The following is a 19609-nucleotide window of genomic DNA, read 5'->3' as shown; positions in this document are numbered from 1 at the left end:
GTTTATCTACATGCCAAAAGTCCCGTGCGCAGGTAGAAATGCCAGACATGAACCTCACCTAGGGTCCCCTGGCCTGACGTTCCTCCCTCTGAGGATGGCGTCCGGCTGCGGAAGAAGCGGGCCTCTCACCTGGGCCTTCTGCTGCCTGTCCGCTAATTTGGGGACACAAAGAGAGGAAAGAAAAAAACAAAACAAAACCAATAAAAACCAGCTGCAGGAAAAGTAATCACCATCAACATCAACAAAACCCCCCAAAACCAAGTCCCTCAAGTCTCCACAAATAGTCCCTACCTTCTTCAAACGGTCCCCCTAGTCTCCACAAATAGTCCCTACCTTCTTCAAACGGTCCCTCTAGTCTCCACAAATAGTCCCTACCTTCTTCAAACGGTCCCTCTAGTCTCCACAAATAGTCCCTACCTTCTTCAAACAGTCCCTCTAGTCTCTACAAATAGTCCCTACCTTCTCCCTCTAGTCTCCACAAATAGTCCCTACCTTCTTCAAACAGTCCCTCTAGTCTCTACAAATAGTCCCTACCTTCTTCAAACAGCGCTTGTAGCGACACCTGCCGGCCGTACTGAACAGACGTCCCCGACGCTCCTCCTGCTTCCGTCGCCGAGGGATCCTCGGGGTTGGCAACAGGCCCGTCACCCACGGGCGACTTGGCCGCGGACTCGAGGGCTTGAGCTGACAGCGCCGACTGGGGTGCGGGTGGAAGGGACGAGATCTGGGCTGGTTCGAGAGGACTCACGTTTCTCGGACTCGTGGCGAACGGCGAGGGGCCCACTCCAATTTTCAGCAGCTGCTTCAGAGCCTCATCCGCCTAGAATAAGATAGATTTTAGTTTTAATAAGTAAGAGTTTTACGGCACTTGCAACACAATAAGGTCATGTAAGTGCCGAAGAAAATACATGCTAAAAGAGAGTAATATACACAAAAAAAGAAGGAGAGCAAAGGATGATAGATGCCCGATAGGAAAGAAAGAGCAATAAGATAAGGAATAAGATACGGTAAGAGAAACTTGATTGATCCATTGAGGGGAATTTTGGATGAATATACACCAGAACATTAACATACAACGTGAGAAAAAATACTAAAGATTTGGGGGGGGGGGGGGTGTTTGTAGAAAGAGTAGTGCCCTTTAACTATCCTCCTTGCTGGCTTTCAGATGAGGCAATTCTTGAAAATGAAAGGACAAATAGGCCTACGAAATGAAAAAAAAACTATGCAAAATTGCCACATCCCAAGCAACAACAGCCGAGTTCCTCACCTTTGACGGTGGGGCCGGCCCCGAGTCCACGGCGGTCGCCGGCGCTGCAGTCCCAGGCTCTGGTTTGTTTCCTGTCTGATTGCTGTGCATCTGAAAGAAAAAGTTTGTACGAGGTTTGACTTTTCCGTCGTTTTTTCCATGGCAGAGTAAACAAACCAAGTTAGCTCCCCCCCCCCCCCCTCCCAAAAGAAAAAAACAGAACAATTATAAAAGGTTAAGGAAAATATTCAGTAATAGGTAAGTATATGCACAGTGTAAAAAAACAAACAACTTTCTACCCATCCCTAGCATTAAGTATAACTTGTGAATTTTTTGGTTTTAGTAGAGGTTCTACGGCACTCGCAACTGCATAAGGTCATATGAGCGCCAGAAGATTATAGAGGTGTTACAAGAGAGTAACAAACATAAAAAAGAAGAAGGGGAGATATTAAAGGACGATAGATGTTCGATAAGAAAGAAGAAGCAAACCAGACCAGAGCACCCGCCAATCACCCACCTTGTGACTTTATTTTATTTTATTGCAAAACGGGGAGCATAAAACCAAACTTTCAACCACATTCTTAAAAAGGAGAAAAAAAAAAAACACCACCCAAAAACTAGCCCGCCTCCTTACCCCTAAAGTGTTAAACATGGCCAGGAACTGGTCAGCGTCGACTGTAGACGTCTTCTGGAGGCTGTCCGCAGCCGCAGCATTTCCCCTGACCTTGGACGCGTTCTCAAACAAATTCTGTACCGAGTTGGTCAATGTGCCCGCGTCTGCCGGCTGGGTCTGCGGTTTGTTGGACTGGGCTGCTGTCGAGAAGGACGCAGAGGAGGAGGACAACGAGACAGAGGAAGAGGAGGAGGAGGAGGAGGGGGGTGGGGCCAAGGAGGTGGCTGGTCCACCGGCTTCTCTCAAGGTCGTCGGATGTGTCTGCGGTGGTTGCCCGTCAGATCTGCCGACCAGTGGCGGCCCTGCAACCTTCCCACTCTTCGTTTGCTGTATGAGGAATAAAAAATAAATGAATTAGCCCATATTTTAAAATAGCTCCCACCCTCTGTTATAAAAAGAATTTGCAACACAATTAGGTCATATAAGTGACGAAGATTAGAGGTGTTACAAGAGAGTAACAAACTTAAAAAAGAAGAAGAGGAGATAAGGACGATAGATGTTTGATAGGAAAGAAGAAGCAAACCACACAAAAGCACCCGCCAACCACCCACTGTCTCAACAAACAACTGAACTTGGGAAATTGGGAAAAAAAAAAAAAGGTCTAACCTGATGTCGCTGGAGTTCCTTCCACATTTTCTCAAAGTCAGAATTGTCTGTACTGCTACTCGAGTCCTTTGATGGCTACAGAAAAATACACCAAAAAAAACACCTCATGAGTTAATCTTTCATTCATTTGACCACAGAAATTGAAGACGTAACTCTTTATCTCCGGCAAGCCGCTCCCAGCGGCTCGCGATCGGAACCATTGTGCAGCGGCTCGAGCACATTCCTTTATGATGACTTCGACATTAAATTACTTTTCGGCAATTGCCGAAAACAAGTCTCTTATACCGGAAGCTCATTTATGAGATGGAGAATTATCAAAATAGGTTTGCTAGTTTCAATTTAAAGACCCATTTAACGACGTTTTTGTCCTTTTTAGATTTCGCACCAAAAAAGGAACCCGTGTGGTGGGTTCCCCCCCTGGGAGATAAAGAGTTAAGTTTTGTTTCACTAAGTTTTACAGCACTTGCAACACAAAGTCATATGAGTGCCGAAGATTAGACGAAAGATAAGGACGATGGATGTTTGATGGGAAGGAAGGAGCAAACCACACCAGATTACCCACCAACCACCCATGGAGCGTGATGCGACTGAGAAGAAGATGGACTGTAAAACAACCTGTAAACTTTGGACTTACGAGTGAAGCTACGGTGGCCCGGCTGGCAGTCTGCGGAGGTGTCTGCACTTTGGGCGTGACATACTTCAGCTGATTCTCATTCTGAAAACAAAGATTGTTTTAGTTTTAGTAAGTGTTTTAAGACACTTGCAGCACAATAAGGTCATATACGTGCCGAAGATTAGAGGTGTTACAAGAGAGTAACAAACATAAAAAAGAAGAAGTGGAGATAAGGACGATAGATGTTTGATAGGAAAGAAGAAGCGAACCACACCAGAGCACCCGCCAACCACTCACAGCCACCTCCAATGCACAAAGACTCACCTGGAGATAGCGACCTCCAATAAAAAAAAAAGACTCACCTGCAGATCGCGACCTTCAATAAAACAAAGACTCACCTGGAGATAGCGACCTCCGGCAGAAAAGATCTGGCCAAACATGGGCTGCTTGCGGTCGTCCCAAGCCACGGGCTGACGCATGAGGTGGGGTGGGACCTGAGGCTGTGGGGCTACGTTAGCTGGCGGGATCATCGGGGGCTGTGAGCCCGCACCGGCGCGACCTTTGTACGGCCCAGCGCGGTCGTTGGCCCCGCCTCGTGCCCCGCCTCGTCCCCCGCCCAGCGTGTTGTTGTTGTTGAAGCCGTGGTGATGGCTCATGCCCCCGCCCAGGGTGCCGTTGGATTTCCTCCCAACGGTCTGTTTCCTACAGGAGGTGAATGGTTTAGTTTTGGTAAGTAGAGTTTTAGGGCACTTGCAACACAATAAGGTCATATAAGTGCCGAAGATTAGAGGTGTTACAAGAGAGTAACAAACACAAGAAAAGAAGGAGGGGAGATAAGGATGATAGATGTTTGATGGGAAAGAAGGAGCAAACCACACCAGAACACCCGCCAACCACCCACTTGAGCAGCTTCAGTCTAGCCCTCGAGTCAATATAGTAATCAATAGTGGACGTGGTCCCAGTGAGTTGATGATTAATTTTAAAAAACACCAAAAAAACCCGTCAAAATAAAATGTTTCCTTCCTGACATAATTTTAAGAATGCTTAAGAGATAGAGAATACCCTGAAAATAAACTGAATGCTTTCAAATGCTAATAAGATTGCACATAAAATGAAACAAAATAAAGACCAAAAGAAAAAAAAAGGCTTTTTAAACAAAATGTTTATTTAGTAAGAGTTTTACGGCACTTGCAACACAATTAGGTCTTATAAATGCCAAAGATTAGAGGTGTTACAAAAAAGTAACAATTTTTTTAAAAGGCAGAGAGACGCGAACGATAGACGTTTCACAGGAAAGAAGAAATAAACCACACCAGAGCACCCATCATCCACCCAAAAAAGACCCCCCAAAAAACAAAATCATCAAAATAGTTGGACCACACAAAAAAACTTACGCCTCATTCAAACCTTGACCAACAGAGCCCCCCCCCAAAAAAAAACTAAGGAGACACACAAGAAATGTAAAACTCACGCCCAGACGCTCGATTTGTCTGTACCATCCATCTTTCTCGTGTTTTTACGGAATTCTCCAAAAGTGACATTGAGCATCGCCGACCCCGGCACCCGGTAACCTCGGCTGGATGAGCATCTGGTGAAACAAGGGCTGAGAAAGTCATTCACGCCGGACCTGTGTCATTTCTTACGTCCAAGCTGATTTTCACTGGCAAGAGTTCTTGAAAATTACACACACAGCCCATTCTAGTAACTGAGTTCGTGTAAAATTATATTATACACACACCGCCCATTCCAGTAATTGAGTTAGTGTAAAATTATACACACACCACCCATTCCAGTAACTGAGTTCGTGTAAAATTATACACACACCACCCATTCCAGTAACTGAGTTCGTGTAAAATTATACACACACCACCCATTCCAGTAATAATAGATAGCATTTGTATAGCGCAAATCCCCGCTCAACAGCAAGCTCTATGTGCTTTACAATCTATACTATTACCCCAGCAGTCACCGAGTTCATGAAAACTCTCCACCTATCACCAATCACAGAACCTGCTCTTGGTGACCTGAACAAATATAATGTTCCAGGTAAATAAGTAAGGAAATAAGGGCACCTAACTTTACGGCATTTTCAGTTTAACGGTCACTGTAGTGACTCTCCCAACACTCAATTAACTCACAAGACCTACCTACATCACTGCATTATTTCACCGGTTGTCTGTTACGGTCTCAATTAACTCACAAGACCTGCCTACAACACTGCATTCTTCTATCGGTTGTCTGTTACGGTCTCAATTAACTCACAAGACCTACCTACATCACTGCATTCTTCTATCGGTTGTCTGTTATGGTCTCAATTAACTCACATGACCTACCTACATCACGGCATTATTTCATCGGTTGTCTATTGCGGTATGACCAGAGCTTTGCGCCCCTTTCTCAACACTTTTGATATTTCAAGGGGTTGGGTCTCCAACAAGTACCACTTTAATCTCCGAAAGAACTGATCTTAGTGGATAAAAGGCCTAAAAACTCAACAATGAGCTAAAGAAAACTGAGTTTAAAAAATGAAGGAGCAGACCACACCAGCTCAGATTTCAGGCACTGAATGAGAAGAGAGAGGGGCACAGAGGCACCAGCACACCTGCCAACCACCCCGAAGCAATGTGTGAAACCAAAAACTCTTGCCAGCTCAGTGGGAACATATGAATAGGTGGGCTGTGGTTTTCAGGACACAGACATTTGTTTATTTCTTTTACAACATAAAGTTGTTTTTTCCCACCAGTAAAAAACAAGAAAAACCTTTCAATAGATTTCAAACACCACCAAAAAAACCCACAAAAAACAGCAAAAAACAATACAACATTGTCAATAGATTTCAAAACTGCAAGAAGACAAAGGCACATAACTGTCCCTGCAGCCATGAGCAGAGTTCAGAAACAAGAAAATTAACCCCTTCCTTGCTTCTCCCACAACTATTAGAGGCCTGCCAAGTTTTATTAAAGCTTTTAAAAAAAATTTTTAGTAGGAGTTAAGAGGCACTTGCAACACAATAAGGTCATATAAGTGCTGAAGATTAGAGGTGTTACAAGGGAGTAACAAACACAAAAAAAGAAGGAGGGGAGATAAGAACGATAGATGTTTGATAGTAAAGAAGGAGCAAACCACACCAGAGCAACCGCCAACCACCCACTCACAAACAGGTCATATAAGTGCTGAAGATTTGAGGCGATACAAGAGAGTAAAATACAAAGAAAAGTTGGAGGAGACAGACCAACTGCTCGGCGAAAGACGTTATACGTCACTATTCAAAACGGTGAATGGCAGAGCCTTCCACTAAGCAATTGAGATATTTGATAGGAAAGAAGGATCAAACCACACCAAAGCACCCGCCAACCACCCACTCACCTGAGACTGATCCCCCCGGCAAAGGGCTCGTCAAACACCACGTCGTAGACCGTGTGAGCGTTGGTCGTCTCTTCCTCCTCGGGGGACGGCAGACCTATCACCGTGCCGCGTTTGCCAAAGGGCACCGAGTAGCCGTTCTTGACCACCACCACACGGTCGTACAGCAGGAAGTCTGCACCGGGGTCCGGGACCAGAGAGCCTTGGTTCGGCAGCGACTGGAGAAAGGAGGGAGAGAGAGAGAGAGTTTTAGTAGAGGTTTTACAGCGCTCACAACTGCATAAGGTCATAATATGAGCGCCAAGGGGTGGATGTCAACAGAGAAGTCCTTACAGGGAATCAAGCTTACTCTGCTCACCTCTCTAGCTTCAACAGCACAAGGTCTGCTTCGACTATCAAGGCACCCCGGAAATAGCGGGTCACAAGAGTGTGACAAACATACAAAAGACGTAGAGGGAAAAATGGTGATAGTAAGGATTAGGAAAGAAAAAGCAGCAGTTTCCTGTTGCAGTTCAGGCAGTTATGAAAATGACATTGATGAATCAGCCCATTTACAATTACAATTCTACTGTGCATAAAAACTCAAAATGTTAATGTTCCCCCTTTGGGAATGGCCTAAAGACACTTCAGTCAGTAGCATCACCCACAGAGAGGGAAGTTTGAGTTATGAGTAAAGAACGTTGATACAAGAACTGTCACTTCGTGCTGGGAAGCAGCAAGACAGACAAGACAGAAACAGTAATTTTTAAAAATAATTTTGTTTCTGTTTTTACACCCCTAGTGACACAGTTTAGATCATTTAGGGGCACACGCCGACCACCCACATCTATCAATTGTATTCTCGATAGTGCGTCCAGTCTTAAATATAAGGCGGGGGGGGGGGTTTCCTCACAAAGCATACAGGAACCAACTGCCCTGCCTATTTTATTGTAACGCACATTAAGCATCTCATCAAGATAAACATGGGTTTTATATAAATGCAATTTATTATTATCATCATTTTTCTCTGGCATTCATTTAAAGATAGAGAAAATAATTCCCTTAAGGAGACAACAAAGAAAAAATACAGAATAGATTAAAAACAACAACCATGAAACACATTTGACCGAAAAAAAATATTTGTCCTTGTGTTTTGCCAGTTGGAAAAACAAAAACACCTCAAAGAAACACTGCCACCTTTTATACTCTATATAGTTGCCAGTGCTGTAAAACTCTTACTTCGGATGCGACACAGATTTTACCATTAGACACATCTTAACCGAATGTCTAGACTTTGGAGAGATCCGAAGGAAATATTATAAATGCAAGAAATTGCAAGACATTTTTTCCGTCGTTAGTTCCAGCAAAATTTTGAATTTTATGAAGGCCATTGGCCTTTATGGCAAATTGTAAAGTGAAATCGTACTATTTAAAATTTTTATTGTTACTTTTAAGAGTTGTTTTAAATCGCAAATATATTTACACTGAATTTTAATATTTTAGCATTTTAAAGTCTAATAGTTAACCAATCATGCAGTGAACTTTTGCGAAAGTAAATAACTTGTGTTTCGTGCGCTCATATGACCTTACGCAGTTGCGAGCGCCGTAAAACCCTTTACACCTACTAAACTCTTACTAAACTAACAAGTGAAACACAAAAAACCATCAGAACATCCTTACCCTGAACAGCAGGCGTGGTTTCACTTTGATTTTCACAATATCTGCATTCTTGCTCAACGCCTCCTGTACATTGTACAAAAACAACACGTGTAAGCATAGTGGGTCAAAGTGAATAAGTTGAAAGAAAGTCATTTGAAAACACAGGTTAAGAAATAAAAAAGCTTTGTTTGAGCGAGTAATAAGAAACATGATGAAGAAATAACAATGGTCATCAAGACACAAGAACGGTTCTCTGGTGCGGTGAAGAAGTAATTTATTAACCAAATAAACACTGCAACGATCAGCAGATGGGCTCTGGGGTGGATATTGGAGCAGGGAGCGGAGCACGTATGGCAACGACTGGAGTGCTAGGATGTTGTTTCCAGGATCAAGTAATCAAGTAATCAACTGAAGAAGTAAGACAGCTTGACAGAAACAACGAAAGGAAAGAAAAGCAGCTGGACCTAACAAGAGCGTCCTCAAACCAACTCGAAATACACACCAACAAAAACAAAACAAAAAAGGGAATACATAGACAGTATGAAATAGATTAAACACCCCAGTAACACATTGTTGGGTTATTTAACACTTCGCAGTCACACAGCCAGCAGTACAAAATACCCCCATCAGGACACCCAGCCAGGAGAGTGACTGCAACAGACTTCTCAGGCCTGTCACAGAACTGCCTAGCGTGACCAGAACTAATAATTGGTCGCTTTTAAGGACAAGCGGGCTAACCCAGATTTCGGGGGTTTCCAGAAGTCTTGACCTTCACCAAAAGTGGGCACTGTCCTACCTACAGGACAAGTTTGGTCTCATTGGTGTGTATATATTTGTTTGGCTATAGAGAAGACTCTCCTTTTCTTTTAAAGAAAGTGAACAAGGGTAAAAAAACTTTACCTATGATTTTCTCAAAACAGCATTTTTCGGGATTGCCCGCTTGTTCTTAAAAGCGACCATTTTTCACTGCCGCATTATTGCAGCAAGTGACCGCAAAGTGTTAAAGAGGTCATGGGGCCTCTGACATCCATCTCCAACATAAATGCAACAAGTGGACACAGAGCTTAGATACCAAATGCATTACAGTAAAGCTTTTCACTTTAAGGATTTGGTAAAAGTAAACTTTAGCCCACGTCATTCAGAGCTTACTTGACTTGCTGTGCATTTCCAGTGTCTCCACTCTCTATGGGTCACATTCGGTTTGCTAATGTCGTGCATGAAAAACACTATTACACTTTCAAGAATGGGTGGGTAGAGGCGTGTGTGTGTATCCCAAATGAACTCTTTAAACCCTGAGTTTTTTCCATCATTTCCTGGAGTTTTTCTACAGTCACCTAAACCTGGTGCACTATGTCTCATTATAACCCCAAAAGCTTGCCTGCAACTTTTAATAGCGAAAACAAAGGCTCAGTCTTTACTAAAAAACTTGGATCGGGAATAGTTCTGAAAAACAAGAAGAAGCTAGCACTAAATGAAACCCAACAGTTGTCATTAGTGTCAGACACTACCGGCGTCTGATGGGGTTTAAAGAGTTAACTTTCACCAGAACAAATAGGGAGTAAGAAAGTCGCTTCAACCCTTTTGAAATAGGACGCAGCATACGAAACAAGCAAGAGTGACCTTTCATAACTTGCAAAGACCTACCGTTGTCTGCTCAATGATGGCCACCTCTGTCTCGCTGAGGATCTGTGTTCCAAACTTCATGCGTGGTGCCTTGACACAAGGGAGCTCATCCAAATATTTCAGGACGTCCGCTAGGGTGTAGGAACTGGAAAAAAACAGAAATGGCGTAAAACAGAAATGGCGTAAAACAGAAACGTGGTACCTGCAGAGGTGTCCGACATCCACCAGAATCCAATTTACACCCATCCTTTTCAATCCAGTTTACACATCTCCCTTTCAGTCCAGTTTACACATCTCCCTTTCAATCAATTCAGTCTACACACCACCCCTTTTGTCAAATTTACACACTCCCCGTTTGGTCAAATTTACACACTTCCCCCCTTTACCACAATTTACACATTTCCCTTTTAGTTCAATTTCTCTACCTCTCTTTAGGTCCCAATTTACACACCTGTTTCAATCCAGTCTGTACTCCTCCCTTTCAATAACACTAGGAAACCACAGCAAATCCTTTTTATCTACCATCAAACTGCCTTTCTATTGCATACAATGTTCATTTCTCATCTGTTTTTTATCTTGTGCCAATACAATACATCATAAACAGAAACGGCGTTATAGCGAAATTTGTAACGCTGAAAAAAAAACACGGATGACAAAAATAAAAAGGATGACAAAGTTGGCTGTGCACAGAGGAGAATAGTTTTTCGTACACTAAAAGTGAATGATCAACAATACTGTTTCACACTTTGCATTCACAAGGCACATAAAGTAGAAACACTTGTCACCAAAGGCAAAGGCATTATGGGGAAAATCCAAAGAAGCTGGGTGGTAAACATTGTCGATCGGCGAGATGTGACGGCAAAGTGTTAAGAGACAGAAAAAAACTCACCCATCTTCAGGGATGATGTCACCCTCAGAGTACACATCCGTGCCTTTTTTCGCCATTTCAATTCTCATCCACAAGTCTGAGTACCTGAGGAGAAAAAAAAGGAAAACTTTTAACATGTTAACACGATACGTTCCACGAACAACTCACTCGGCAAGATGGTCCTTCATAAGACCTATAAACTGACAACATAATCATAGTAACTGATCTACCCCCCCCCCCTATCATCTCAACTAAACCATTCCACAAACAACTCACTCGGCAAGATAGTCCTTCATAAGATCTATAAACTGACAACATAATCATAGTAACTGATCTACCCCCCCGCCCTCCCCTAACATCTCAACTAAAACATTCCACAAACAACTCACTACCCCCCCCCCCCCCGGGGGGCGGTGCTACTGACTGAAGTGTCTTTAGGCCATTCAAAAGTGGGGCATTAACATCTCGAGCTCTTATGCACAGTAGAATTGTAATTGTAAATGGGCTGATTCATCGATGTCATGCTCATAACTGTGCCTGAACTGCAACAGGGAACTGCTGCTTTTTCTCTCCTAATCCTTACTATCGTCATTTTTTTCTCTACTTCTTTTGTATGTTTGTCACTCTCTTGTGACCCGCTATTTCCCGGGTGCCTTGATAGTCGAAGCAGACTTTGTGCTGTAGAAGCTAGAGAGGTGAGCAGAGTAAGTCTGATTCCCTGAAAGGACTTCTCTATTGACATCCACCCCTTGGCGCTCATGTGACCTTATGCAGTTGCGAGCGCCGTAAGAACTCTACTAAAACAAAAACAGACGTATAAACTGACAACATAACCAAAGCAACTGATCTACCCTCCTTTTAACTTCTCTACTACCTATGGATTTTTTTTTTGTCTGTGCAGACGGTCAATTTAGCTTACGATGATCTCAAGGTTGTCTTCTTGCAGCTCCTTTCATGGCTAATTCTTCCAATGTTTGAAGTGCAGCTCTCAACTACAACATTTCACAAGCAACTCACTTGGCAAGATAGTCTTTCATAAGATCTTTAAACTAACAACATAGCCATAGTAGCTGATCTACCCCCCCCCCCTGCTAACATCTCAACTACAACGTTTCACAAGATAATCCTTCATAAGATCTATAAACTGACAACATAATCATAGCAGCTGATCTACCCTCCAGCTGACATCTCATCTGTAACATTTCACAAACAACTCACTTGGAAAGATAGTCCTTGACCAGGTCCACACACTTCTGGCTGTAGGTCCAGCCGTGGTCCTGCTTGTAGCTGGTGTAGCCAGGCACCTCCTCCCGCCGCTTGGTGAACTTGAGGTTGAGCCCCACGTTGGCGCGACCCCCCTTGGGCCCGCCTTTCTCCACAAACACCGAGCCCGTGATGCGCGACAACAGGTGAGTGTGCACACCCAGCTGGACCGCGCTGGCGTGCGCCGGCATGTACATGTCGTAGCGACCCTGTGGGGAGGAGAAAAACAGACTTGAAATTGATCGTTCATGTTACAAGACCACCCATTGTCAAGACGAGAGGAAAACCTGAAAACATCAAGCCTTACTCAACAACAAATGATCACTTTTAAGGACAATCGGGCTATCCCGAAAAATGCTGCTTTGAGAAAATCGAAGGTACAGTTGTTGGATCCTTGTTCAGTTTCTTTAAAAGACAAGGAGAGTTTTCTCTATAACAAAACAAATATACACACCAATGAAACCAAACTTGTCCTATAGGTAGGGCAATGCCCACTTTTGATGTAGGTCAAGATTTTTGGAGAGCCCCGAAATCTGGGTTAGCCCGCTTGTCCTTAACACTTTTCCATCACATCTCACCCATCGGCGATGTTTACCACTCAGTTTCTTTGGACTTTCCCCAAAACGTCTTTGCCTTTGATGGCAAGGGCTTTTACTATATGAGCCTTGGGATGGAAAAGAGATAAAAGCGACCACATGACACGACACTTACTCGATTTGCAAGGATCTGAAAGTCTGGCTCTTGAGTCACGCTCAGGGAGATTCTCACCCGGTCCTCAGAAGACAATGTCTCCCGAACCTTAAAAAAATAAGAAGGAAGAAAAAAAGAAAGAAAGTTTTAGTTTTAGTAAGTTTTTTACGGCCCTTGCACACAATTTTATAAGGTCATGTAAGCGCCCAAGATTGGAGGGGTTACAAACGAGAAACAAACACAAAAAAGAAGGAGGGGAGATAAGGACGATAGATATTAGATAGGAAAGAAGAGGCAAACCACACCAGAGCACCTGCCAACCACTCATCTACATACTCAAGAAAAACCCAAACACAAGCATACCCCCCTCCCCCCTCCTCATTCAGCAGACTGCACAGCATCTGACAAAACATACAAAACTACTTTGTCCTGAACCTCACCAATACTTAGGTAATGCTAACATGGTGATGCATTTCAGAAAACAACAATTACCTCGTCGTAAGCCCCACAATGAAGCAAGGCAAACATGGTAATGGGTCTTTTTTCTTTTTTTTAGTAGAGGTTTTTCGGCACTCGCAACACAATAAGGTCATATAAGTGCCGAAGAATACATGCGTTACTAGAGAGAAACATACACAAAAAAGAAGGAGGCAAGATCATTACGACAGATGTTTGACAAAAAAAGAAGGAGCAAACCACGCCAGAGCACCCGCCAACCACCCATGAAATCAACAATTCCATTGTCGTATAAGTCCCACGATGAAGCAAGGCAAACATGGTAATGGGTCTTTGAAAATACAAGAATTACCTTTCCCTGAGCTCCGTAATGAGGTAATCCTAACATGAAAATTGTGGATCCTTCTGGAAAAACCTCTTCCAAGGTTTTGAACGTTGTGTGAGCAGCTTCCTCCACTTGAAGATCCTGAGGAGAGGGGAAAAAATAGAGCTTTTTAATAAGTATATATATATAAAAGAACATGACATCGCAAATGTAAGAAGTTGGCAAGAGACCAAGAAGTTAAGACAAAAGAGGGAGAAATAAGCAGCGTTTGACCGTAAGACGTTTGACCGTAAGACGTTTGACCGTAAGACGTTTGACCGTAAGACGTCTGACCGTAACACAACAAAGTACTGTAAGTTTGGGATAATGCAATGTTTCAAATTGACATACAAATTCTACTAAATTCAAATGATTAAATTCTAAGTTAGTTTTCGTAGAGGTTTCACTGCGCTCGCAACTGCATACGGTCATATGAGCGCCAGAAGATTACAGGTGTTACAAGGGAGTAACAAACATAAAAAAGACGAAGGAGAGATAAGGACGATAGATGTTTGAAAGGAAAGAAGGAGCAAACCACACCACAGCACCTGCCAACCACCCACATTTAATTTTAAGAATTAGTATTGGTACGTACAATTCTGTTACTACTTCGAATTTTGAATAGTTCCTACAATTACTACATAAAATGAATCATGATACATTCAGTATAGCTTATTGCTCTTTGGGGAGATGCTAAAAATGACTAATATAACCTACTGCAGCATGGCTGAAACTAGTTTGAACAATGGCATAAAGGAATCAATATCTGACCCAAACTATTGAACAATGACATAAAGGAATCAATATCTGACCCAACTCAGCTGTTTCATTTTGGTGGCTGGAGACTCAATGTTGGCTGCATTAAAATTAGTATTCAGCGCAGTTCGTTAGTTTTGGTAGGAGTTTTACGGCACTTGCAACACAATAAGGTTATATAAGTGCCGAAGGTTAGAGGTGTTACAAGAGAGTAACAAACATACAGGACGATAGACATTTGATAGGAAAGAAGGAGCATACCACACCAGAGCACCCGCCGACCACCCACACAGCACAGCTGACCTACACAAAAGCCTACCTGTATCGTCATTTGATGAGCAAAGGCTGTTGGCTTCTGGGCAAACTGTTTCTCCAAGGTGATCAGACCACCGTTCCCAAATGTGTAGCTGAGGTGAAAACACAAACACAAAGTAAAGACGTTAGATATGTAAGTAATAATAATAATGACAATAATAATATTTTGTCTCCTCCGTCAATGTCTGATAATGACAAAGACAAATTGTTTTTTTTAAAGTTTTAGTAGAGGTTTTACAGCGCTCGCAACTGCATAAAGTCATACGAGAGCCAGAAGATTAGAGGTGTTACAAGAGAGTAACCAACATAAAAAAGAGGGAGGAGAGATAAGGACAATAGATGTTTGATAGGAAAGAAGAAGCAAACCACACCAGAGCACCTGCCAAACACACACAAATACAACTGCAGAAGAGAACATTTCTCAAACGACATAGAAGAATTAGGAGAATGAAAGGCCAAAATGACTTGTGGCTTCTGCTGTGGCCAGTGAGATCAACTCCAGCAGAAAAAATCTTGTCACATCTTGACCATTCAAAAGCTCCATGTCCACCTGTAATTTAGTATTGTTGCCACGAAAACCCAACCCACACAATGTAGTAAAACGTCTTTCTATTCAGACGAAATGCGGGCAACCAATTAAAAAAAAAAGAATAAAGAACACAACCAAAAAAACCAAAACAATAATAATAGAGAACACTACCAAAAAAAAAAAAAAAAAAAAAAGCCTTTGAAAAATGACACGAAAAGCTAAGACCGTACTCAGATTCATATCGCAAAGTTCTGAGTTGGCCAAGTTCTCAACCAACTACATCACAGCTGCAAGAAACAAAACGATCAAGAGGAAGACCACATACGATATAAACTTCTATTGTGAACAAGCTGCTAACAGTCTGCCAAAACAAAAATAGTTTCAATGAGCATACAGGACATAATAGTGAAAATTTATTGTCCCTAACTTTAAGTAAATATTAACGTAAGAAAACCACGAAACTGACTCTCTCGAATGTTGTGTTACAGCAAGCTGCAACAGATACCATCTACAATCAACAACACTCACTTTCTTCCCGTGACTGGACAAGCATAGACGAGAATCTCCGTCTTCCCAACATCAATACCAAATCTCTCAACTTGCCTGCAAGGAAAATAACAAAAAACAGAACAAGTTCAGTTTCTAGAGCACATTACTTATGCATTCTCAAAAATAAAGCAACTTCGCTGCATGGAAGGTGGTCACAAAATACTTCATTTTTGTGGTAATGTGCAAGATAAAGTTGAGCTTCCCTGTTCTGGTTTTTAGTTTTAGCAGAGGTTTTACGGCGCTCGCAACTGCATAAGGTCATATGAGCGCCAGAAGATTAAAAAAAATATACACATAATGCAATGATAGGGCATAAAATAGCCCTTTCACAAGTAAAGCTAAAAATTTACGAGACCATGGTCTTTTTTTCCCTGTTCTGTTTAACATTTGAATATATTAGTCACTAGAGACACTATCCAAGTATTAGTACTCAGTCTATGTCATAACTAGGACATCAAACCTGAAATTTAGAAACTGAGGATTGGAACCAAAGCTAGAGAATGTTAATCTCAAAATACAGACAAAACGTAGCATTGAACATCAAATATTTATTGAAACGAGTGAACTTCACGAAATCTGAAACAACAGGGCAGAGAATCTGAAACATGAGATGTCTTTTCAGGGATGTCACTGGGATTTTGTGAAATTAACTCCAAATTTGGCAAGTAACATTCTCAAACAAAAAGGCTGTTAATAGACACAGATAATATTGGGTGAAACAGGAAACATACGTGGAATAACTGTTTTTCTAGAAAAAAATAAAGGACATGGGAACGGGGAAAAAAACAAATAAATGAGAAGTGTGCTGACAAAATGAGCTGCTTCTCGGATTTGAGCCCTGTGGAAATAGATACATCACGCTTATAGGTAAAGTTTTTACAATTTATAAGTTTAAAATAACAAAAGGCATGTTATACTTAAAGAATATGGCATCAATAGAAAATCTATTAATTTGACCCTAGGGTTGATTTTTTGGCCCATCTCCCCATTTGTGGATCGGGAAAAGTAACTCATTTTGTCGGCAAGCCTCACAAATATTCATGTCTTTTTGTAGTGAGGAAGCGACTTACCTCTCTCTAATATGACTGGACTCTCTGTACACGATCGAAGCTTCGTCGTCACTCAGCGGCTTTTTGCTGAAAGAATAAATCGGCTCCCTCTTGTCCGCTCCTTTCTTTGGAGAGTCTTCAATCAATTCAATCCTGCCGGGAAGCAACGAAAACCTCATTTAATATTGAACAACTAACACATGTGTCTCAGCACGACGGAATCAAGCACTCGTCAATTTCTGGGCAAGCTGAGTGAATGGCATCATCTTCAAGCTCATTTATTTCTCTTGTGTTCGATGGAAAAAATACCCACTGTCTTGAATAGAAGTTGAGGTATTTCTGATTGAAGAAAGTGGATGTCACCTGATTTCGGAGGCAAATTGATCGATAAAAATGGCCGCCAAAGTTGAGTAATTTCCGTAACTTGAGAGTCCTCAGGAAATTAAAATAAAAAATGTTTGCGCCTTGAATCAACGCTTTTCCACACAATCCAGACATAAATTTGTATTCTACAGACAAAAGGTGTGTTGAAGCCAGAAACAAAAATTCGAAAAAATATTGTCAAATCAGCAAAAAAATGTTTTCTTCAATTTCCTTATTTTGACGAGCACCTGATTTCACCACGATGCTTCACGTGTTTATATTTTTCAGTAGAAACTTGATTTCCGTGGATATAACCATTATTGGTGCGACAAACGTTCTTATTTTCACACATTAGAGAAAACAAGAAAGAACAAACGCTAGAAGTTGTGAAACAGCAAAATGCTAAAACAATAAAATCCTGATAAAAAATCAAGAGACCACAACCCATTTTCCTTTAGCGCACTTACATACTTAATAATAATAATAATAATAATAATAATAATAATAATAATATATAACATTTATATAGCGCATTTCCAAAAAAAGTAGCTCAATGCGCTTTACATTGGAATACCCATTTTTTCAAAAACCTTTCTTACTACTTCCTTCTTCTCATGCAATATACATTATTGCCCACACACACACACACACACACACACACACACACAGACTATTTTCATCCAGACATAGGAACAGAACAAATATAATGAAAGATAACGTTAAAAGCTTATTAATATGAAGGATAGGCTATTTGTGAGCATTTATTAAGATCCAACATCCTCACTACAGTAAAGCCCATGTACTGCGAACATCTTGTGAGCGACCACAACAATCCATTACGACCAGACTTGTAGTCTTACAAATTCACCGAATAATCTTGTTTGTTTTAGTAGAGGTTTTACGACGCTTTCAACTGCATACGGTCATATAAGTGCCAGAAGATTAGAGGTGTTACAAGAGAGTAACAAATATAAAAAAGAAGAAGGGGAGATAAGGACGAATAATCATACACAATCTCAAACAAGGAAAACCATGAATATTATAATGTATCAACAAGTATGAACCACCTGAAAGACTCGTTGGCCACTCCAATGACTTTGGCTTCATGAATGTGGGGCCAGCCCACAAACGTTGATTTCCCCAGCAACTCATCCGCCACTTGCTCCAGACGCTGCAGAGAGAGTGCTTTGTTTCAGTAACTGTTTTACGGCACTTGCAACACAATAAAGTCATATAAGTGCCGAAGATTAGAGGTGTTACAAGAAAGTAACAAAGACAAAAAAAGGAGCGGAGATAGTTTAGTTTTAGTAAGAGTTTTACCGTACTTGCAACACAATAAGGTCATACAAGTGCACAAAAAAGAAGGAGGGGAGATAAAGACGATAGATGTTTGAAAGGAAAGAAGAAGCAGACCACACCAGAGCACCCGCCAACCACCTACAGAGAGAGTGCATATAGTTATAGTTTTGAGTTTGAATTTTTCAAAAATCCGTTCCCACAGTTATATCACTTAGTGCTTGCGAAAAAGAAATCTAGACATAGAAACAACAGATGGAGAAAAAAAAAAAAAAGAAGTTGGGACCCACGGCGGTGCCTTCCAACTACCCGCAGAGAGCAGAGGAGGTGAGGAAAGACAGGAAGGAGTAACAAACATGAGAGGCACTTCAGTCACTATCCTGGAACAAGCACTCACCTTCCCATAAAATAGAAATGACAATATAAGTTATAAGGCTGAGGAATAAACAATGACCAAATGCTGTTCCAAGGAAATCATTTCTTGGTAACTTCTGTACACCAAGCTTTTTTTGTATGTTGGTCTTTTTTTAGCTTTTTTTGGATGTTTAATTTTTTCACTAGAGCCTATCTGTTTTTCGCAAACAAATTGAACTCATGAATTCCCCCCACCCCTGTCCTTCACATAGATTTTTCGCAGTTAATAAATCCATGCTCAACAGCTAAGTATTGTGATAGACACAATAACGACTGACCTATTGGCTCCATTCTCAGTATTCTTCCCAAATCCAGTCTTGAAAGTTCAGAGTTTTAAAAATAAAAATAGGCAAACCCGTGAGGAGAAATAATAGACAAACACATAGCTAACGGACTTCTGAATTCTGACCCTGAAAAACATTTTTAATATACGTTTTTTTTACATACATACTGGTTGGCAGCTATGCATTAATGACACCAAGGTCGACCTTACCAGTCCTTGTGTGGCCTTGACATGCAGCATCATGTTCTCCCCTCGGCTGGGCTGCTGGAACACTTTGACCCCTCCTTTCTTCAGTTCATGCTGAAACAAACAAACAAGTTTCAGATATAGTAAATGTTTTATGGCACTTGCAACACAATAAGGTCATATTAGCGCCGAAGATTAGAGGTGTTAAAAGAGAGAGTAACAAGCACAAAAAAGAAGGAGGGGAGATAAAGACGATAGAAATTTGATAGGAAAGAAGAAGCAAACCACACCAGAGCACCCGCCAACCACCCACAAGAAACAAATAATGCCTAAGTTTTAGTTTCAAGAAGAGTAGCTCATCACCAAAATGATGATACATTTGCAAGCAAGGAAATGGCAAAGCAATAAACGTACAAACAAAACAAAACAAAGCAACTAAAAAAAGATGTTCTCTTATATCCCCCCC

The 19609-nt window shown here is 41.5% G+C and overlaps 1 protein-coding gene across 1 annotated transcript in view; it reads right to left on the bottom strand.

Moving 5' to 3' along the window:
• The window catches only part of LOC101850331 (5'-3' exoribonuclease 1), a gene marked incomplete in the record, with an annotated part of 54945 nt that overhangs the window by 9127 nt on the left and 26209 nt on the right, over positions 1 to 19609 (bottom strand). Inside the window, 20 exon segments of the mRNA XM_013082045.2 lie at positions 59 to 152; positions 535 to 820; positions 1268 to 1357; positions 1881 to 2246; positions 2526 to 2600; positions 3160 to 3240; positions 3537 to 3840; positions 4610 to 4726; positions 6505 to 6719; positions 8161 to 8223; positions 9784 to 9907; positions 10652 to 10735; positions 11849 to 12102; positions 12605 to 12691; positions 13392 to 13505; positions 14479 to 14566; positions 15532 to 15606; positions 16623 to 16754; positions 18032 to 18135; positions 19168 to 19257. Coding sequence (XP_012937499.1) covers positions 59 to 152; positions 535 to 820; positions 1268 to 1357; positions 1881 to 2246; positions 2526 to 2600; positions 3160 to 3240; positions 3537 to 3840; positions 4610 to 4726; positions 6505 to 6719; positions 8161 to 8223; positions 9784 to 9907; positions 10652 to 10735; positions 11849 to 12102; positions 12605 to 12691; positions 13392 to 13505; positions 14479 to 14566; positions 15532 to 15606; positions 16623 to 16754; positions 18032 to 18135; positions 19168 to 19257 — 2843 coding nt within the window.

The sequence above is a fragment of the Aplysia californica genome, unplaced genomic scaffold (assembly GCF_000002075.1).
Source record: "Aplysia californica isolate F4 #8 unplaced genomic scaffold, AplCal3.0 scaffold00156, whole genome shotgun sequence".
In the NCBI taxonomy this organism is placed as follows: domain Eukaryota; kingdom Metazoa; phylum Mollusca; class Gastropoda; order Aplysiida; family Aplysiidae; genus Aplysia; species Aplysia californica.
The sequence above is the reverse complement of the archived record's forward strand: the minus strand, read 5'-3'. Positions and strand labels throughout refer to the sequence as shown.